At 41.9% G+C, this 22,639-nt stretch overlaps 1 protein-coding gene and 1 long non-coding RNA gene across 5 annotated transcripts in view; one reads left to right on the top strand and one right to left on the bottom strand.

The window, feature by feature from the left end:
* Positions 1-393: 393 nt before the first annotated feature.
* Positions 394-18,243, bottom strand: LGALS3 (galectin 3). The gene is made up of 6 exons (XM_053889437.1): positions 18,157-18,243; positions 11,109-11,130; positions 8,986-9,420; positions 6,831-6,919; positions 3,670-3,835; positions 394-693 (listed from the first exon to the last, which is right to left on the bottom strand). The coding sequence occupies exons 2-6, from the start codon at positions 11,124-11,126 to the stop codon at positions 538-540; spliced, it is 864 nt and encodes a 287-aa protein (XP_053745412.1). The 5' UTR covers positions 11,127-11,130; positions 18,157-18,243; the 3' UTR covers positions 394-537.
* A 132-nt stretch (positions 18,244-18,375) lies between these two features.
* The window catches only part of LOC109268445 (uncharacterized), a 59,139-nt gene continuing 54,875 nt past the window's right edge, over positions 18,376-22,639 (top strand). For all 4 annotated transcript variants that reach the window (XR_002080665.2, XR_008417204.1, XR_008417203.1 and 1 more), the window contains exon 1: positions 18,376-18,530. This is a non-coding gene — a long non-coding RNA (uncharacterized LOC109268445). The remainder of the gene's footprint in view (positions 18,531-22,639) is intronic.

Below are 22,639 nucleotides of genomic sequence, written 5' to 3'. Positions count from 1 at the left end.
AAAAACAAAAAAAACTTTTTGTTTTTTTCTTATTTTCTGAATATATATTTCCTTAAGTAAGAGAGTGGGAGAATGATTTCCTTGCAGTATCTTCTGGTTTTTATGGAAACGCACAGAGGTTAAAATACTATTTTCTTATTTTAGCAAGCATAGGAAACTTTGGGAGACTCTAATGCAGTATTAATATTGCTACATATTCCTTTTCCACTGAGTCCATTAGGCATTATCAAGAATAAATTGCCCCATGCCTAGCTGGCTCAGCCAGTGGAGCATGCGACTCTTGATCTCAGGGTTGTGAGTTTGAGCCCCATGTTGCGTGCAGAGATCACTTAAAAAAAAATCTTAAAAAAAAAAAAAAAGAATTGCCCCAATTAAATGACCTATGAAGACAGGTAACTCTTAGAATGTTTATTAAATGAGTGATTTACAAGAAGGACATTGATGAATAAAGGAAAAATTTTTCAGCCAGTAAACATGAGATTTAAATGTCTAAGAGTTTATATTCAATTTCATTTTTTTAAAACTTCCCCTGTAAGATTATATCATTGTGTGTGAAGCACTGGTGAGATCTATGTCACCAGAAATTCCCAGTTTGCTGATTTCGTGGAGATTTTTCATCCGATGATTGTACTGCAACAAGTGAGCATCATTGACCGCAACCTTGAAGTGGTCAGATTCAACCAGCACTTGTATCTGAAATGGCACATACACAAAACTGTTAGAAATGTTCATTTATGTCAAAACCAGTCTGGCTTGAGCTCAGAATGTCCCATAGTTCATCTGTATGATCATCTGTGGAACTGACTGAAGTCCAAAGAAGTGACTTTGCAGTCAAAATAGACTCCAGAGGGGCGCCTGGGTGGCTCAGTCGGTTAAGCGGCCGACTTCGGCTCAGGTCATGATCTTGCAGTCCGTGAGTTCGAGCCCCGCGTCAGGCTCTGTGCTGACAGCTCAGAGCCTGGAGCCTGTTTCAGATTCTGTGTCTCTCTCTCTCTCTGACCCTCCCCCGTTCAAGCTCTGTCTCTCTCTGTCTCAAAAATAAATAAATGTTAAAAAAAATTTTTTTTTTCAAAATAGACTCCAGATATTTAAAGATTTAAGCAAAAGACAATGAAAAAAATGATAAAGGTGAAGCTATAAAGGAAAAGTTTAATAATGTGTCTACATAAAAACAAAGTTTTTGTATGGCCAACACCTAAAAATAAAAATATAAACACACCAAGTGTTGGTGAGGATGTGTAGAAAAAGGAACCCTTGTGCATGGGAATGTAAATTGGTGCAGCCACTGTGGAAAACACTATGGAGGTTCCTCAAAACATTAAAGACAGAAATACTATATGATCCAGTAATTTCACTACTGGGTATTTACCCAAAGAAAATGAAAAACACTAGTTTGAGAAGATAGATGCACCCCTATGTTTACTGCAGCATTATTTATAATAGCCAAGATATGGAAGCAACACAAGTGTGTATCCATAGATGAACAGATAAAGATGTGGTATATATATACAATAGAATATTACTCAGCCATTAAAAAGAATGAAATTTTGCTATTTGCAGCAATGCGGACAGACCTAGAGTGTATTATGCTAAATGCAATAAGTCAGACAGGGGCACCTGGGTGGCTCAGGCGGTTAAGTGTCCGACTTCAGCTCAGGTCATGACCTCACGGTTCGGGAGTTCGAGCCCCGTGTCGGGCCCTGTGCTGGCAGCTTGGAGCCTGGAGACTGCTTTGGTTTCTGTCTCTGTCTCTCTCTGCCCCTCCCCTGCTCATGCTGCCTCTCTCTCTCTCAAAAATAAATAAACGTTGAAAATTAAAAAAAAAAAGAGAGAGACAAATACCATGATTTCATGTATTGCAATCTAAAAAACAAAGAAAGAAACAAATGAACAAAAAGCAGAAACAGACCCATAAATACAGAAAACAAACTGGTGGTTGCCAGAGGGGAGAGGGATACAGGGATGGGCAACATGGTTGAAGGGGAGTGGGAGGTACAGGCTTCCAGTTATGAGATGAATAAGTCACTGGGATAAAAGGTGCAACATAGGGAATACAGTCAACGGTACTGTAATAGTGTTGTATGGTGACACATGGTAGCTGCATTTGTGAGCACAGCATGACACATAGAGATGTTGATCACTATGTTGTATACCTGAAATTAACGTTAACACTGTATGTCAACTGTACTTCAATAAATAAATAAACATACTAAAGTAGAACTCCTCTAGTAAAGTGGCAAATGTCGTGAAGATCAATAACAACCAGTTCTGGCAAGAGCAGTGGGAACACTTCCCAATAATTAGTAGCGAGCACATTTATCCTTACATCCTTTTGGAAGCAGCACTTTGGCAATATCTTACCTAAATTTTAAATATGTACACTCGTGGAATAAAATTATTCTTCTAGGAAGCAAAGATAAGGACAGTTACTACAGTATTTTAGTAAAACAAGCCTTCCAGGTTTTATTCATTTAGAATATTTACATACTCCAAATTATCAATAGGGTACTTGTTGAATTATCACATATCTCAACAGTTGAAATACTATTACGTAACCATGTTTTATTTGCTTGTTTTTGAAAGAAAGCGTGTGAGAGAGCATGAGCAGGGGAGGGGCAGAGGGAGAAGAAGAGAGAGAATCTTAAGCAGGTTCCACGCCCAGTTTGAGGTCATAACCTGAGCCAAAATCAAAAGGCAGACACTTAACCGACTGAGCCACCCAGGAGCCTCTGTTTTGTTTTGTTTTTTAAAGAAGGCTTCACATCCACAGCACAGAGCCCAACATAGGGCTTGAACTCACAACCCTGAGATTAAGACCTGAGCTGAGATCAAGAGTCAGACACTTAACTGACTGAGCCATCTAAGTGCCCCTAAGTAAAAATGTTCTACTATGAAAAGATGTCCACCAAATATAGAATATGGTCCTTATAAGACCCTGCCCTTGAGGAGTTTACAGTCTAGCTATTAGTAGACTCTCTACAAACCACTCTACTCTCAACGCAACACTGTGGTCCTAATATTTTGTTACAGCAGTGCTTAAAAATGAAAAGTATGTTGGGATGCCTGGTTGGCTTAGGCAGTAGAGCATGTGACTCTTGATCTCAGGGTCATGAGTTCAGGGGTAGAGATTACTTAATAAATAAAAGTTTTTTTAAATAAAGTAGATAAATAGTGTGTTGTATGTCATAGAAAATACTAGAAAGATACTGACCAAGTTGCAACCTTTGTGAGGTTGGGGGAAAGGAGAAACGATGGAGAACTTTTTAATTTGAAAACCTATACATTTTTTCATAAAGCAAACATGCATTAATTTTAGAACTTAACAAAATTAGTTTTGATTGCTATGCCAACTACACTGTATTAAAGAACTAAATCTCAGCCCAACTGTACCATCAAGACTTTCTGCCTTTTTTATTAAAGACGCTATTTTTCTCATTTCCAGAAAAGCTTAAACTCAAAGGTGTAGCAACAGGGACAATGGTGAAATGCGTGAATGGAGTTGGGGAGTGTGCGAGTCCTGCTGAGCCTGGTCCTGAGATGAGGAGCATATGTCCTAGTTAGGTCTCCCGGGACAGTTGATAAAAAATTCAGTTCAAATGCATTGTGGTTTTAGAGTGATTCCCCATGAAAAATATACATTATCAATATATAATAGTAGCAATAACTTACTTTGAATGGTTTACCACTTTCAAATGGAAAAGTTGATTGTCTTTCTTCCTTTCCCCATAAATTCTCCAGCTTTGTATTGCAAACAATGACTCTCTTGTTGTCCTCATTGAAGCGTGGGTTAAAGTGGAAAGCAACATCATTCCCTCTCTTGAAATCTAAAGCAAGTCTGTTTAAACCAAAGACCAGAATTAGTAAAATGATTCAAGTTGTACATATGTATCAAGTGAAGAACATAGGGTTTTTTTAATGTTTGTTTATTTTTGAGACACGGGGGGGGGGGGGGGGGCATGAGAAGGGGAGAGGACAATGAGAATTCCAGGCTCTGTGCTGTCAACACAGAGCCTGACATAGGGCTCAAACCTATGAACCTTGAGATCATGACCTGAGCAGAAACCAAGAGTCAGACACTCAACCAACTGAGCCACCTAGGCGCCCCAAAGAACATACAATTTTCTAAAGAGCAAATCAGTTTATAAATTCAGGGATATTTTCTAAACAGGAAGTAAATAAACCAGAGTATGGCTTCAAATTGGAAAGTATACTAGGCCAAGTATTTGATGTACTCTTGTAGTATCTGAAAGTAAGTAAGGCAGTATGTGTTCCATTGTTTTACCTCATTGTCTTTGGTCACATTATTGCATTCAGCTATCATTGCCTCTACTATGAAAACTCTTCAAGGTTTCCTTATGTAAGTTTAGGGCCACTTTATGCTTTACATGGCAAACAATAATGTTTACCTCTTCCCTGCCCTGCCAAGCTACTTTTAATACCTATGAAAGGCAGGCCAGTCAAATAAATAAAAGCTATCGAATACCTGCCTTCCTTATAGTTAACCAAAAACCTAAGTCCTAAAATAACAAGAATGAGACAACATAATGTTTGGTATCCTGTTGCTAAGTTGTGAGGTCATGGCGATAAATGTGTTAAACATTCCATGATGTGAAGTGGAATTAATGGAAGTCCTGGCTTAACTTTTTGACCTTATTCCTTCTCCTTGGCTGTTAATGCAAACACAAGTCCTCGGACTGTTAGAGTATTAACTCTATCCCTCAGCTTCTCAAAGTGTGCTCCCTAGAGTACTAACATCAGAATCAGCTGGTGTTCTTGTTTTAAAGCAAGGTCTACACTCTAGACCTATTAACAATGATTCCTTGGGTTGTTTCATTTACCCAGTAACAGACATATACAACCACAAATGTATCTTCCAATATTAAATTCACAGGGAGAGGGTCAAAATAGACGACAACAGAATTTGTATTTGACTAAAAATTCCAATGGCTGTATTTTCTCTACAGTGAAAAGGAAGATCTTGCCATCTCTGCCACCTTAAGCATTCTTTTTTTTATGTAATTCCTCACACAGATTTTGCAGAAGCAAGCAACCATTTTTTTTCTGTTTACTATCCTCTTAATCATTTCAACCAAAATTAGTTTTAATCTGCCACAGGCTCTGTCTACATCTCTAGTGTTATTGGAGCTGAAGTTTCTAATGCAATAACCCTAAATAAGGCAAACATATCAGTGTGATTCTGTGTGATAGCGGCTGAGGAAGGAGGGCAGATATTCACAAATCATGAGTGCCATATGCACAGGATCACGTGTGCTGGGTTCTGTGTGGTATTTGGGGAAGAAAGATGGATAAGGACGTAGGCAGAGGATATATACGTTTTATAACTGGCTGTGAGACAAGCTTTATTGTTCAGGTAAGCACTGTGTTTAGAGAAGCTGTATAGGCTGGGTGGAAAGGGTAGTGGCTACCACACAGAACCAGGGAAAACTGGCTGGAGGTAGAGTAAATGAGCTACCTGAATGTAAATGATTAAGCTGGAGGCGGAGTCCAATTCCTGGTAACAGACAAGGTGGTTCCCATTAATCCACGAGGAGCAAGGTGACAGACAGAGGCTGCTTATGGATTCTTGTATACCTGTATACATAGCTTGAATTTGTACCTTTTGTGCACTGTTTACAAAACCCAGAAACACAGATTAATTTATGGCTGCAGGAGCTTTAATGGTACCACTCTCAGGGACAGGTATACTGGATGTCTTCAGGATATCCTTAACCTGCTCATATTACATGTAAATAACTAGTGGTGATAACCAGAGCCAGGCATTCCAGGGCAGCCATAAATCAGCATGGATTTTCCTAAATTAGCTCAAAGTCTTACTCCATCCTAGCTCACCTCCATCAAACCAGTTCCAATGGCAAAGGCTGACTTATTTTGATGAAGTCTTTAACTTCTTTCCAAATCTTTAAGTAAATAGTGTCTACTCAGAAGACTAGTGTTCCCCCATCCAGCCACTTAACATCTGTAGACCAGGCTGACACCATGGGAATCTGGGACTCTCCTGATGTGCCCAGTAGGAAGGCGGAAATGGCAGTGAAGCTCACCAGATCTTAGACTGCACTGTGCCATGCACGACTGCAGGGTGATCTGTACAAGTATGAGGAGAGAGTGGTATGATACGCAAGCTCTCACTAACTCAAAATCACATCCAGTGTGATCTTTGTGGTTTTGACCCTAATTTTTCATTTTTATTTATTTATTGTTTTAATGTTTATTTTTGAGAGAGAGACAGAGAGAGAAAGCGTGAGCAGGGGAGAGGCAGAGGGAGACAGAATCTGAAGCAGACTCCAGGTCTGAGCTGTCAGCACACAGCCCAACGCGGAGCTCGAATTCAAACCGCGAGATCATGACCTGAGCCAAAGTTGGATACCCAACTGCCCGAGCCACCCAGGTGCTCCTCACCCCAATTTTTGATGGGCATCTAGACATGAAATGCATGCTTGGTTTTTTAGACAATATATGGCTCAGAGTGGAGGGATGGCCAAGCATTACATTACTGAGGCTCTACTTCCCTTAAATTCTAAGGCTCTCATTGTGAGGGAAAAGCTAGTTTTTTCTGAATGGGTTTTCTGCTCTTTCTCTTTGTGCTCACAAAGGAGAACTGTTTCCTTGTGGTTCTGGGAGAAAAACAAGATTGAGCGAGGGACACTTTGTCCCTTGGTGGGAACATACACTGACTTATGGGATAATCCCAATTCTACGGGATAGAATTCTAAATGTGTAGCTTTAGAATTTTCATTAAAATCCAAAATAGATCATTCTTTATTCAAGACGCAATTGACAAATATGTTTGAGTTGCTAATTTTGCTCTTTACCTGTTTGCATTGGGCTTTACGGTGCCCAGAATTGTTATCAGCATGCGAGGCATGACTCCTCCAGGCAAAGGCAGGTCATAAGGCACAGTCTGGGGATAAAAAAAACATGTATGTGTTAATAAAGAGTCATATTTTCTTGGGGAAAGAAAGAAAAGTGTGTTGCTGAATGTGAATAACATATAATCCTAATTTAAGCCATTTTTCCAGACTCTCAAGCCACCCTGCACAGGGCCTGAAGAGATAAGGCTTCCTCCATGCACAAGCAATAATCAAGAATAAAACCATCAGTTAATTGGTACCAAAGACAGAACATATTCCCTTTTGGAGCACTGTATTTCTCAGTAATTACTAAGACATCCCAATCTATAATTCATTCACTTGGACTATTTTTTGGAAAGGCTTAAGCTAGACCTTGCAATCAACACTAACATTTTTTGCTAGCTACTCTTCTTTTTTTATTATTTTTATTGAGATATAATTGTATCAATTTTAGATACACAACTTTGTGCCACTCTTAAGACCTTTGTCACATAATGTACTTCACCATGGTTATTTTGCTCCCTGAGGGCAGACATTGTGTCACATTTGGGGACTTGTGAGTTCTCCTAAATTCTACTTACATGATGTCAACAGGGTGCTTTGAATGTGGCAGATACTTAGCAGATACTTACTGATTTAAGACGTTAACAACAGAGGAAAGTGGGTGTAGGGTATACAGGAACTCTTTGTACTACCTTTGCAATTTTTTTGTAAATCTAGAACTTTAAAATTTTAAAGTTTAGTTTTTTTTAAAGGCAGATAATTTATGTATTAAATGAACACTTTTTTATTTAATACATTCCCTAGTTCTTCCACAAAAATTTATTGACCATCTATGTTTAAGGTGCTGTAAATATTCCCAAAACTCTCTTGGCTCTTCTCTTTTCCCTTCATAATTTCTTCCTCCTGGGTTCAACCACCACCCAAGTCTTTTCTCTCCAGGCCTTATACTTCCTCCTGAAATTGCTACAATGCCTCATATCCAACAGGTGTGAGCTGGAATTGTCTCTTCTTCCCCATCCCCCATCAGGTCTCATTCCCGACTTCCTGTTTGGGGTTGTCCCTTGGCCGGTGCTGTAGTTGTCCATTATCAAAAACCCAGTCATCTCTGACTCCTAAGACCTAACCACTAGCTCCTGGGCTTCTTTTGTAACCTCTCTCACATCTGCCTCTTCCTTCCCACAGCCTCCACGTCCCCCTCTGTCTACAAATGACTGTGGTCAAGGCCCTGCTCAATGCCTCCCACACTCCCAACACCTTCTCTGCACTCTCCTCTAAGGTGACCTAAAAGCAGGTCAGACGCTACCTGTGCCAGCAACCACATAGTCCTGGAAGGGTCTGGTCCCATGCTACTACTAAACACTTGCCTCACATCTGTATGTTATCCCCCAACTAGTCTATACATCTGGAAGGGAAGGATCTGTGTCTGAGATGTGTCTGGAGCCCCACAGTTAGATTTTACATTTAGAATTCATTTACTAAAGTGGGTTTTAACATAAAGGGAAATTCAATCCTTAGATCACAAAATTACCTTTAGAAGGTTTTTCAAAACCACATTACCTTGGTTTCCCTACACATTCCCTCTATGACCCTGAGCAAGTTGTATGACTCTCTATTGTCCCATTTCCTCGAGTGTAAAGTAGGGATAATAACATATCCTCTAGGGTGGTTATGGGGCTAAATGAAATCATTCACATAGAAGCACACTGCTGGTGCATGTTATGTACTCAGTGTATATTAATAATAGTAACCAAAATGTTCCCCCATTACTATGATCTTGACTTCATTTATATTAAAGCTGCTTTACAAATGTCTTCAAAAGATACACTGACTTCTCTTTATAGTAACAGTATGCATACTAAACGCAATACAAATAACTATTTTTTTTCTATTGGACTGATATACATCATGGCTGGTCCTCGAAAAGTGGCTCTAACCAGTGAATTTAAAGCTTCAGGTCTCTCTGAAGCCCTTTGCATGTCAGTGTGCAGAGCCAGCTCCCAGCCACAGCACAGCAAAGTAATGGCACCAACGCTCCAGACAATTGTTGTGTTCTTTCTTCATTAGCTTTGTCCTGATCACAATCAAGTATATGAAACAACTAACTCCATCTTACCAGTGGTCCAGCAGGGACGCCAAAGGGGCCAGCAGCAGGGTAGGCTCCAGGAGCACTTGGCTGTCCAGGAGGAGGGTAGACCCCAGGCCCACTTGGTTGCCCAGGGTGGGCTCCTGGTGCAGTTGGTGCAGGATAAGCAGGTGCTGTGGGGCCAGGGTAGGCTCCTGGAGGCACCTGTCCAGGGTAGGCTCCTGGAGGCGCCTGTCCAGGGTAGGCTCCTGGAGGCGCCTGTCCAGGGTAGGCTCCTGGAGGTGCCTGTCCAGGGTAGGCTCCTGGAGGTGCCTGTCCAGGGTAGGTGCCTGGAGGTGCCTGTCCAGGGTAGGCACCAGGATAGGCGGCCCCTGGGTAGCCCCCTGCCCCAGCAGGTTGGTTTCCCCATGCGGCAGGCCATCCTTGAGGGTTTGGGTTTCCAGATCCAGACAAAGCATCATTAAGCTGGAAAGAAAGACGTAAACAATTACAGCAGGAAAAACATTCACAAAAACAGAATTTTCAGGAAACAGGAATATGTGATCTAAGAAGTAGAGGGATATGGTGAAGGTATGAAATTCATATCAACCAAACTTTTTCCACCTATTAAATAGTCTGCAGTTCCTAAGACTAAAATGAGACTTTGAGATTACATATGCTTCATCACTTTATTCTTTTTCTTTTTTTTTTTTTTTAGTAAGAATGTATCAGCACTGGTTCATTATTTCTAACAAGTGTACCATACTAATGTAAGACATTAACAATAGAGAAAAGTGAGCGTAGGGTATACTGGAACTCTTTGTACTATCGTTGCAATTTTTCTGTAAATCTAGGACTATTTAAAAATTTTAAAGTTTAGGTTTTTTTTAAAAGGCCCGATCATGCCATTAAGTAAGTGGGATTCCAGGTTGATTAGTGTCTGGGGAGGAGGGGAGCCATACAGAAAATGGAAAGTAAAACAATTTACAGTTCTCAACATGAATCGTCTTGCCATAAAGAATGCATTTTATTGATTGATTGTTATTCTAATAATGATTGCTATACTTTCTTGGCCATAGTGGGTCAATATATTAACTACGTGGTAAAGTTAGCACATCTATCCAATGGCACAGACTTTTCCTTGGAGAGAACCAGGATAGCTTAATAAGAGTCTCCATCCCATTTCACAAGACCATTCCAGAAGAGGACTTTGGAAAGGGGTAGTTACATTCTTAGCAGCTCTCAAAGGGCTCCTAGTCCCATTTCTAATTTCTAGCAGAACCACAAGCCTGGCCCAGGCAGGCACAATAGGTGCATGGGCATGCACAGTGGTGTCTGATACAGGTCTGTACTTGCCTTATCTGCATTTTGATGATCATGGCTTATCAAAATCAAACAACTACATGGTTCAGATGAAAAGATGCCCTATAGCAGGTGGTCAGGGTGGTGGGCCTGAGTTCCCATAGTTCAGTGAATTCCATGTTTGATAGCAAAGAGTCAGCCCTGCCATATTCCCAATGTGCTGGTCGAATCCATCCCTCTTCCTTCCCTTGCCCTGATCTCAGGGAAATTGACCCCTGCAGATGGTGTTTGCCAGGCTTCCAGAGTCTGGCTAAGGGGCAGTACTGGCAAGAGATTAAAGAGTGGGAAGAAGTGAGAAGCCAGGGTATCTCTCTTTTCCTCTCTGCCTCATGGGACGTCTGCGCAGCTGCTACATTTCCTGTATCACTTTATTCTTGCCTCCATCATTTCAGAGCATGGAGGGCTGCCATTCATAATTTGCCAAAGTCAGGAGCTAGCCTTCCTCTATGTAAAAGCACATACTAACTGATGTGAGAAAAACAATCACAGAAATTAGGATGCTCAGACTGCACCACACTTCCCATTGCTCATATTATTTCTCAGCTCCTGAGCATGAAATCCACTTGCTTCTGCCCCAGGCTTTTCAGTAAAGGAGTTACTATTAGTGAGTCTCAGGCCTCTATCTGCTTCCCTTTCTTCTTGAATCTGCTTCTGGAAAAACAAGACTTCAGCTAATAAGCCCTCATTGGGCAGTTAAAGCCAGAAGGCAAATGGTGAGAAAATTAGAAGGGAATGTCTGGTGGTAAAGAAAAAAAAAAAAGTCCTCAACCTACATGGAATATATATTAAGAAAATAAACATAAAACACTTACTGAAAAACTGTCTGCCATTTTCCTGAAAGGAGGAAAAAAAAGATAGGTTATCATTTGATCCTAGATTTGACCAGTTTCCATATCAACACAACATCACAAATAGTTCATTGGGCAGTTCTAGACAATCTACAGGCAGGCATTTTATTCCCTAGCCAGTTTATTCCCTAGACACGCCTAAATCAGTGGTGTTGGAACTACCAAAACAGCTCATCAAAGGGCAGGGATGCACTGCAGCTAGATTACCAAGCCCTATTTAATTCATAACTTTAAACTCTAATCATACTAGCCTGTGTTCTGAATCCTGGGGCCTACAAGACAGGAGAGAGAAGAACAAGGAAGAAAATGTTCTGCCCCTTTCTTTGGTAAAAACACAAACAGTCCTGGTTCATCAGTGATCCTCCACACCTTCCTTCCTGGGTGCTTTTTCCACCACCTCTTACAAAGGGTTCAGCCTCCTACAAAGGGTAATCACCCACCTCCCTTCCCGGTCCCAAGATCAGCCCCCATGCCATCTTCAGGGTTTTAGGAGGAAAGCAGAGTTGACTGATTTCTACTGAGATTTGAAAACCAGTGCCCCTATGTGTAGCTACTGCCAATCATTTATTCCTCCAATGGCACATATTTATGCCTGCTCTGGGTCAGGCACTGTGTGGGCTCTTGTCTGGGTTTGAAGATGGATAGGCCAAGATCTGTATGGTCAAAGGGCTCACAGGCCAGCAGGGATCACAAGGGATCAATACTGTGAGCCAGACTGTGTGATGGGGCATCTCAAGTAGAACTATTACTTCTAAGAGGGGAAGAGGTGGTATTGTTTGAGCTAAGCCTTGAGAGGTGAGATCAGATGTGGAGCAATGAAAATGAAAGGCAGGCACAAGATGCCTCTTTTCTTCCCCCTTTCTTCCTTTTTTTATTTCAAGAGATTTTTTATTCCAAATGAAACTCCAGCAGTATAACAAACAAGGGTGTGGGGAAAAAAAAAAAAAAAAAAAAAAAGAGGAGAGGAGATGAGAGGAGAGTCAGACAATGTGGAGGAAAATATTTTTGGGTAGTATGATACCAAACAGAGTTGGCTTTGCCCAAAGCTGACTCCAGGGGAGGCCTTGACATATCACTCCTGCTTTCTCCTGCTCCTCTCCCTGAGCCATGGCTCTAACCATAGAAGATATTTCACACCTGTCCCTGCTGCAGGTGCTCTGGCAGTGAGGGGAGGAGGACAACCTGGGACTCCTGAGGCCTGGGTGAGTTTTCTCGGATCAGGATCATCTGCCAAAGTGACCTGGCCCTTAAACAATCAGATTCTCTTTTTCCTTGAGTTGCTCACTTGTGAGATTTACTAAATTATTTTAAGAAATGACATTACCCCAAGAGATCCTAATTGATATGTCCTAAAATTGTAAAATATTACACTTTTTGGTTAAAAAAAAAAAAAAAGGCAGAGCCCCTCCTAGGACTTAATGTCCTTCATTTATACATACCAGATACCTTATCAAACTCTGCTGTTACTTATACCCAGTTAAATGTTACCTCCTAATTTTTTCTGCACATCTCCTTTTTAATCTCAGCATTCTCAAACATATTTGGAAGCAGTTTAAGCATATCACCGTGTCCATCTTCTAAAGTGGAAAACTGCTGGCAGTTTGGCTAGGAAGTCACAGTGATGCTCCCAGGGCTTATATTCATGTGTTTCTTGTAGCATTTGATCTTTTATTTTTTTTTTTAACGTTTATTTATTTTTGAGACAGAGAGAGACAGAGCATGAACGGGGGAGGGGCAGAGAGAAGGAGACACAGAATCGGAAACAGGCTCCAGGCTCTGAGCCGTCAGCCCAGAGCCCGATGTGGGGCTCGAACTCACAGACCTTGAGATCGTGACCTGAGCTGAAGTCGGACGCTTAACCGACTGAGCCACCCAGGCGCCCGGCATTTGATCTTTTAAAGCAGAAGTCAGGTGCTCCTCTGCTGGTGTTCCTTCCTTAAAAGGCTACCACTGCTTAGAAAAGTGTGCTGCCACCGCAAGAGGAACTTGAGAGAAGAGTTGTTACAGAAAAGGGGGAAAAAAGGATGTCTCTTATTTTTAATTTTTTTTATTTATTTTTATTTTTTTAATGTTTTTTGAGAGAGAGAGAGAGAGAGAGAGAGAGCGAGCAGGGGAGGGGCACAGAGAGGGAGACACAGAATCCAAAACAGCCTCCAGGCTCTGAGCTACAGCACAGAGGGCTCGAACTCACAGACCGTGAGATCATGACCTGAGCTGAAGTCGGACGTTTACTGACCGAGTCACCCAGATGCCCCTAAAGATTTTATTTTTAGGACTCTCTACACCCAAAGTGGGGCTCAAACTCACAATTCTGAGATCAAGGGCTGCATGCTCTACTGACTGGGCCAGCCAGGCGCCCTAGAAGGGATATTTCTTAAGAAAGCAAAGACTCTCGTTTTGGACAGCAGTAGGAAATAATCTTGAACTTCAAGGTGGGCAGAGAGTTCAGTTCCTTTGATCACACAAACTTTTCTGCCATTCCTAGGCAACATGCCAAAGACCCATATTTATAACTTTACACATATTGTTGACTTCTCTTAAATATCCCCATTCGGTAAAGGCTTTTTCACAGCCTCAGCACCACTAACGTTTCAGGTCAGATACACCGTCAGAGTCAGAGCTGCCCTGAACATTACAGGATGTAGAACAGCATTCTTGGCTTCAATATACAAGATGTCAGCAGCACAATACCCCCCCTCCCCATTGTGACAACCAGAAATGTCTTCAGACATTACCAAATATCCTGGGGGCAAGGGAGGGAGGGCAAAATTGTGCCTGGTTGAGTAAACACTTTAAGCTGATTAGTGTGTATATCCCTCCAGAAATGTAGATATACAGATCAATAAAAGCCAAAAAGTTATTTTCAATAGTTAAAACCAGCTAAATCTGGGGGTGCCTGGGTGGTTCAGTCAGCTAAGCGTCTGATTCTTGATCTCGGCTCAGGTCATGATCTCCTGGTTTGTGGGATGGAGCCCACATCTGGCTCTGTGCTGACAGTCAACCTGGGGCCTGCTTAGGATTCTCTCTCTCCCTCTCTCTCTGACCCTCTCCTGCTCGCACTTGCTCTCTCTCTACAAATAAATAAATAAACTTAAAAAAAAAAAAACCTAGCTAAATCTGTACCATTGGCCTTATAAAGTATCTTATTAATATAACACCTATCAAACTAACATGTGTTTAAAGGCTGATTAAAGCCAGAAACTAAAGACAGCATTTCCAAAAAAAAAAAGACAGCATTTCCAAAATTTAACATTTCTTCCTAAAGTCTCTGCTGGAGCATATTCAGCTTATTTCCATCTCCAACCAAAACAATTTGAGAAACAAAGCAGATTTCAATTTCTTTCCACTGCGTTTCACATAAAGCCTTGGGTGACAGTTTGGATTGTGTTGTGACACATTAGACAAGCCCATTAGAATAATGAAATCCTGCATTAGTGTGGTACTTTTTGGTTTATGAAGCACTTTCCCATACCTTTCCTATTTTCATTCTGATAATAATCTTACAAGATTTTCACGGGAAGGTTAATATTCCCACTCTAGAGGTGAGGAAACAGAGGCTTAGAGAGCTAATGTGGTGGCCTAAAGTCATTCCGTCCTTGGCAGGCCAACAACCAAGGGTCCAAGGACCCTCACTCTTAATTCAAACTCATTTTATACTAATGTAAAATCTTCACTCTTTGAAATGTTAAAATATAGTCCTTAAAAAGTATTTATTACTTCACTTAGAAATTAATTCTCTGGCTTATTCACTCAGGACTACATAACATGTTGAAATTATAAACAAATTTAAAACGATCATGTTTTTGTCAGAAAAAGCTGGGTGACTCATTCAGTGAGCTCCAACACTCACTGTATCCAATACTGAATACAACGATGCCATTTTGCACAGTCATTTTACTAATTATAACCATATTTAAACCAATAAAGTGTACTTTTCCAAAAACTGGGTATGCACTGTTTTGCTATTTTAATTCTTAACCATCAGATCTCTTTTTTGAAAAAGTTTATAACCAATGCTTTTTTGAAATCTAGCAACCATAGAAATTAAAAAAAAAAAAAACTATTTGGATAAAAGTCTTCTTACTTGCCTGGAAAAATTCTTTCTTTCTTTCTTTTTAGATGGATTGTTTATATAAAGAGATAATCAAAAAAAAAAAAAAAAAAAAACTTCTCACCCTACAGATGCTATAGATATATGAACTCTATCCTGCCATTCCCAGAATCAGAGAATTTAGAAGCTCCAGAAAAGAAACTATATCAAAGACAAAACAAAACACTGAGGAAATACTACCTGGGTCTTCATATTTGGAAAAACCTACAGGAGGTAGTTCAGTGTTGCTTTGGAATAAGGAATTTAAACATGAGTCATAATGCAGACCATTTTAATTGGCTGTTAATTGTACTTTACCCTCTAATAAAGAGTGGCTATCTACTGTACTATGCTATTCTAGGCCCACCTAGCAATTAGTCCAGTAGTCAGGGTTCCTGGGAGCACTTCTGAAATTTCTGCTCACAAAGGGCCTTGACCTTTATACGAGCTGAAAGAGAAGTGGATCATGAATGTATTTCCTCAGAACCCCAAGGCACTGCCCACACTCCTCTCCGAAGAATACAGGAGGCAGTTGCCGAAACATGGAGCAGGGCTTGAGGAAAATCCACTTTCCAAGGCCAAATTTGGTGATGCTGAGTTGGAATAAAGGAAACTGGTCCTTTACTAGGATTTCCTTCTTATCATAGTTCCTCAGCATCAAGGAAGCTAAAGTTACCTTGCGCCTCTCAGTTACTGATTTTTCCCCCTATGGAAAAGCTGAACATCAATCAAGAGAGAACACATGATACTTAGTCAGCAGCAAATTGGAAGTTTATAGCAAGCACTGTTCTGGCAGGCTTACCACTCAGAATTTAATGAGAAGAACCAGTTCAGGAACTAGATACCAAATGTTAACTCAGCTGTCCTCAGGAGGAGCCTGTTTCCCAAACTATCACAGGAAAGAGAGGCTATGGTTTAGATAAGTTACCATGAGTCTCGGATACATTAACTTTATAAGCCAATCTTATTTAAGGTCAACATGAGATGCTCAAGTTATAACATATTAATATAAGTCTCTGTTGCAGTTAAGATTTAGAGTCTAGGGGCACCTGGCTGGCTCAGCCGGTTAAGCATCTGACTTCAGCTCAGGTCATTATCTCATAGTTCCTGAGTTCAAGCCCCACATCAGGCCCTGAGCTGACAGCACAGAGCCTGCTTGAGATTCCCTACCTCTCTCTCTGCCCCCTCCCTGACTCATGCCTCCCCCCGCCCCATCTCTAAATAAATAAGTAAATAAACAAACAAACTTAAAAAAAAAAAAGATTTAAAGTCTGGCTGATGAGATGCTAGGCAAATAGGTACCTAAGTTATAGGAGAGACCAATACTGGCCTTTTGACGTCACTAGCAATAAGTAAAAAGTCTTTATATTAAAGCACCTCTTGGGGCTCAGGTCATGATCTCATGGTTCCGGATTTCATGGTTCATGAGTTAGAGCCCCATGCTGGGCTTTGTGCCAACAGCTCAGAGCCTGAAGCCTGCTTCGGATTCGGTGTCTCCCTCTCTCTGTCCTTCCCCTACTTGCTCTCTCTCTCTCTCTCAAAAGTAAAACATTAAAAACATAAATAAGTAAAGCACTTATGTATTATTTGTAGCATAGTGAAATATTGATTAAAGACCTCTGAACAGAGTGAGACTTGCCTATTCCATTGAAAAAAAACTAGCTTTGGGGGTCAATCTATCAGGCAGTGTGCCCCCTCTTCTGCTACTTAAGTAACGTGGTGAGGCATTCGTCTAACACTTTTAAGCTCAAAACATTCAAAAACCATCATCAAACTTTTCCCCAGAACATGCTGATTCTAAGTGTAACCCCCAAACATTATGAATTTAGGAAGCAGTTCCAATCTTCCAAAGAACACAGATGAACTTTTTCCATTCCTTTCCCAGAATCCGAGAAACAGATTGGGTCACTGCGGTTCACCTGTCCTTACTGTCCAGAGACCCATCTCCCAGGAGTCACTTTACAAACATTCCACAGTATCTGGACTAGCAATCACTAACTTGAAGGGGGGGTCTCACCTTACGTGTGCCCTATGTGACTCTCTGGCATTAAGGTCCTACTCCTCAGAATGGACACATTTTAGTGTTTTTATGTAAGGTACTGATAATTCAGAATACATCTTCATACATGTCTTAAGAGCTGCCCCCAGCTGGAGCTCTGCACTTTTGCGCTACCATTCTGCCACACCCAACACGTCCTCAGCACAGATCCGGGATGTTAATGCCCAAGCTAGCCAATCTGGGCAGGGATGAGTCACCGATTTGCAAAAGCTTAGGATGTGCGGTCTTCGCCAAGCCGGGCACATGCCCACTCAGGCCCCGGGGCATCACCATTTTCTGAGGGATCAGCACCCCGAGAGCCGCTGCAGCCCCTGCCGCCGCCAGGCCTGCTGGAAGAGCCCCAGCGCCCCACAGCCAGATGCAGCGGCCGCGCAGCCCAGTCCCGGGGCGCAGGAGCCGCCTCCAGAGTCCCTGGGCAGGCTCCCCACCTCCTGCGAAGGGGGACCGGCTTCCTAACCCCGAACTGGAACCCGGGCGCGCGGTGGGAAGGCGGGACGCCGTGGTCGAGCCTCCCAGTCTCTGCGGAGGGTGACCTGCGCCCCAGCGGGTGGTCCGCGCACACACCCAGGGCCCGCCCAGCAAAGTGCGTGAGTGTGTGCAAAGCGCCGCTAACTTTCCCGGAGTCGCACACCGCTCCTTCCAGGGCTCGCAGGTTACGGCCCCTTCCCAGGACGGCTCCCCCAGCTCCGCCCGCGGCCCTCCGCCTCTCCGCGCCCAGCCGCGGCCCCCGGCCCCCGGCCCCCGGCCCCCGACCCCCGGCCCCCGACCCCCGACCCCCGCGCGGGCGCTCTCGCCCCTGCCCCGTCGGGGCCGTCAGCAGGCTCCGTCCCCGTCCCCTGTCCCCAGGCGCCCCCGCCACTCACCCCACAGCCCAGAGCTCCCTAGTTAGCTTGCTACGGGGGGCAACTTCAAGCGAGCTGGTACGATCCCTGGTGGGGCGGTGGCTCCGCGCCTCAAATAGTCCCGGCCGGCCCGCCTCTCCCGGGGCGGGACCTCCACCCACACACACCCGGGCCTCTCCCTGCCGTGGGGCCGGGCGCTGCCCCACCGCACACCCGGCGCCGCAGTGGCTCCTGACCTAGAGAGACCCCCAGCTCCGCAGCCTCCAGTCGGTCTCCTGCGCCCGCCCCCCCCCCCCCCCCCCCCGAGACCTGGAATTGTGGCCACGTTCACCGCCCTCTCTCCAGATTCACCTGGTCACTCCTCAGACTAAGACAGAGTCTGCGAAGCTTTCAGAGTATGCTTATTTAACGCTTTGCTTGCTGGCTTATTTTAACCATGTTTGCTTATTTGCTGCCTGAATTGCGGACACTCTCCTCCTCTCTGCATTTACTTTCCCTAAACCCTCTCTCACTATCAAAGCCTTTCCTAGAAGTGCACGGTGACTCGTGTCACTGGGAGGGCGCTGGCAAGTTTTCTGAGGTGCTGGGTGAGATAGGTGGGAGGGAGGGAGGGCCGCGGGCGGAGGTCCCGGTTCTTGGCCCTGCATTCATTCGCTTTCTGAACTGTGAGGTGGGTACCCACCTCGCTCTGACGGCCCTAAATTACTTTGGCTTGTTTGCTCCCCACATCTTACCCAGTGTTTGGTGTGTAATAAGTTCTCCCTAAATATTTTTTTCATGAATGAATGAAATAATGAATACCTTCCTAGAAAGTCTTTGTTTCTCCAAAGGTTGGGCACGATCCTGATGAAGGAGGAACGTTTTATTTTATTTTTTTTAATATTTACTCATTTTTGAGAGAGAGAGAGACAGAAGAAGAATTAGTGGGGGAGGGGCAGAGAGAGGGGGAGACAGAGAATCCCAAGCAGGCTCCAGGCTCTGAGCTGTCAGCGCAGAGCCTGAAGTGGGGCTTGAGTCCATGAACCTTGACATCATGACCTGTGTCAAAGTCAGCGGCTTAACCGACTGTTACACCCAGGCGCCCCTGAAGGAGGAACAGTTTAAACACAAAAGTCTTTGGTAGAGGCAGGAATAGGATAAAGCTACCACTCTAAGAAAACTTCTTACAACAAATAGTGATTCTTGCAAGAGAAAAGGTATTTATTTGGTATCATTTCACTGAATAATAGCTGAGTGAAATGGTTAAGGATGCCTAAGATGAATTTTTTAAAGTTCTGCTATCTACTCAACAAAAATCAACTCAAAATGGATTAAAGACTTAATTGTAAGACCTCAAAACAAAATTCCTAGAAGGAAACAAGGGAAAAGCTCCTTGACATTGGTTATGGCAATATTTTTTTGGGTAAGACTCCAAAGTACAAGCAACAAAAGCAAAAATAAACAAGTGGGACTACATCAAACTAGCAAGCTGCACAGCAAAAGAAATAATCAGTAAATGAAAAAACAGCCTACAAAATGAGAGAAAATATTTGTAAACTATGTATCTGATAAGAGGTTAGTCTTCAAAATATATAAGGATCTCATAGAACTCTATAGCAAACAACAATAACAAAAACAAACAACAACAACAAAAAACAAATAACCCTATTTAAAGAATGGGCAAAGGACCTGAACCAGACAGTTTTCCAAAGAAAACATCTGACCAACAGGTACCTGAAAGGGCACCCAGCATCACTAATTATCAGGGAAAAGCAGGTCCATACCACAATGGGGCATCACTTCATACCTGTTAGAATGGCTATCATCAAAAGGACAAGAGATAAGTGTGGGCAAGGGTGCAAACAAAGGAACGCTTTGTGTATTGTTGGTTGGAATGTAAATTGGTACAGCCATTATGGAAAACAATATGGAGGTTCCTCAAGAAATTAAAAATAGAATGACCATATGATTCAGCAATCCTACTTTCTGGGTAGGAAATGAAATCACTATCTTGAAGAGATATCTGCATTCCCATGTTTATTGCAGCATTGTTCACAACAGTCAAGACATGGAAACAACCTAAGTGTCTGTTGATGGAAGAATGGATTAAAAAAATGTCACACACACACACACACACACGGAAATATTCAGCTGTGAGAAAGAAGGAAATCCTGCCATTTCAACAACATGGATGGACCTTCAGGGTATTATGCTAAGTGAAGGAAGCCAAGCAGAGATAAACAAATACCATATGATCTTACTTATATATGGAATCTAAAAGAACTCATAGAAACTGAGTAGAATGATGGTTACCAGGGTCTAGGGGTATGGGAGAAAATGGGGAGATGTTGGTCAAAGGGTAAAAACTTTTAGTTACAAGATGAATAAGTTCTGGGAATTTAATGTATGGCATGATGACTATTGTTAAAAATACTAGATCACATATTTGATGGTTGCTAAGAGAGTAGTCTTAAATGTTCTCACCACACACACAAAAAATGGTAATGTGTGAGGTGATGAATATGTGAACTAATTTTACTGTGGTAATCATTTCACAACATATGTGTATATCAAAAAAATAATGTTAGGAGTAATAAGAGCTAATATTCATTGAGCACTTATAATGTGCTGTGTACTATGCTTAGTGCTTTACATATATATATGGGAGCAGGAATTTTTGTCCCCATTTTATTTATTTATTTATTTAGTTAGTTAGTTTTATTTAGTTTTTTCCAAGGTTTTAAAAATGTTTATTTTTTTATTTTGGGAGAGAAAGAGTGAGTGGGGGAGGGGCAGAGAGAGAGGGAGAGAGAGAGAAAATCCCAAGCAGGCTCCATGCTGTCAGTTGCAGAGCTGGATGCGCAGCCCGATCTCACAAACCGTGAGATCATGACCTGAGGTGACCGCTCAACCGACTGAGCCATGCAGGCACCCCTCCCAAGTTTTTTAAATCTCCCTGTGGTGATCAGGACAAGTGCACTCCTTAATTCCCATCCCTTATTTCACCCATTCCCCCACCTACCTCCTCTCTGGTAACCATCAGTTTGTTCTCTATAGTTAAAGTCTGTTTCTTGGGTTATCTCTCTCTCTTTTTCCCTTTGCTCATTTGTTTTGTTTCTTAAATTCCACATGAGTGAAATCATATGATATTTGTTATATACCAGTTAGCATTATACTGTCTAGCTCCATCCATGTTGTTACAACATGGCAAGATTTTAATGCCTTTTTATAGCTGAATAATATTCCACTGTGATATGTAAAACATCTTTATACATTTATCAGTTGATGGACACTTAGGCTGTTTCCATATCTTGGCTAGTATAAGTAATGCAGCTGTAAACATCAGGGTATATGTATCCCTTTGAAGTGCTTTTGTATTCTTTGAATAAATACTCAGTAGTGTGATTGCTGGATCATAGGGTAGTTGTATTTTTAACTTTTTGAGGAAACTCCATATTGTTTTCCAGAGTGGCTGCACCGGTTTGCATTCCCACCAACAGTACAAAAGGGTTCCTTTTCCTCCACATCCTCGCCAACACCTGTTGTTTCTTGTGTTTTTTATTTTAGCCATTCTGACAGGTGTGAGGTGAGTGGCGTTCCATGGTGTAATGGTTAACACTCTGGACACTGACAGGTGTGAGGTGATATCACGTTATAATTTTGATTTGCATTTCCCTGATGATAAGTGATGATGAGCATCTTTTCATGTGTCTGTTAGCTGTCTGTATGTCTTCTTTGGAAAATTATTCTTACCTTCTGCCCATTTTTTAATTGGATTATTTGTTTTTTGGAGCATTGAGTTTTATAAATTCTTTATATATTTTATATACTAGCTCTTTATCAGATATGTCATATGCAGATATCTTCTCCCATTGTGTAGGTTGCCTTTTAGTTTTGTTGATTGTTTCCTTGGCTGTGCAGAAGCTTTTTATTTTGATGTTGTTCCAATAGTTTCTTTTTGCTTTTGTTTCCATTGCCTCAGAGACATATCCAGAAAGAAGTTGCTGTGGTCGATGTCAAAGAAGTTACTGCCGATGTTCTCTTCCATAATTTTTATGGTTTGAGGTCTTACATTTATGTCTTAGTACATTTTGAGTTCATTTTGGTATATGGCTTAGGAAAGTGGTCCAGTTTCATTCTTTTGCATGTTGCTGTCCAGTTTCCCCAGAACCATTTGATGAAGAGATATTCTTTTTTCCCATTGTATATTCTTTCCTGCTTTGTCGAAGGTTAATTTACCACGTTATGGGTTCTTTTCTGGGCTTTCTATTCTGTTCCATTGATCTATGTATCTATTTTTGTACTAGCACCATACTGTTTTCATTACTATGGTTTTGTAATACAACTTGAAGTCCAGAATTGTGATGCCTTCACCTTTGTTTTGCTTTTTCAAGTTCCTTTGACTATTCAGGGTTTTTTGTGGTCTATACAAATTTTCAGACTCTGTTCTAGCTCTGTGAAAAACCCTGTTGGTATTCTGATAGGGATTACATTACATGTGTAGATTGCTTTGGGTAGTATAGAC

This window comes from Panthera pardus, unplaced genomic scaffold (assembly GCF_024362965.1).
Source record: "Panthera pardus isolate Hobbes unplaced genomic scaffold, ASM2436296v1 HiC_scaffold_24, whole genome shotgun sequence".
Classification (NCBI taxonomy): Eukaryota; Metazoa; Chordata; class Mammalia; order Carnivora; family Felidae; genus Panthera; species Panthera pardus.
Note: the sequence above shows the minus strand (reverse complement) of the source record. Positions and strands in the feature narration are given on the sequence as shown.

Excerpts from the sequence above, each read along its gene's own strand:
- LGALS3 (XM_053889437.1), bottom strand. Across the intron at positions 3,836-6,830 it reads GTAAAGCCCAATGCAAACAG|ACTTGCTTTAGATTTCAAGA; the intron begins GTAAAGAGCAAA and ends TGGTTTAAACAG. Across the intron at positions 694-3,669 it reads AAAGTGGTAAACCATTCAAA|ATACAAGTGCTGGTTGAATC; the intron begins GTAAGTTATTGC and ends GTGCCATTTCAG.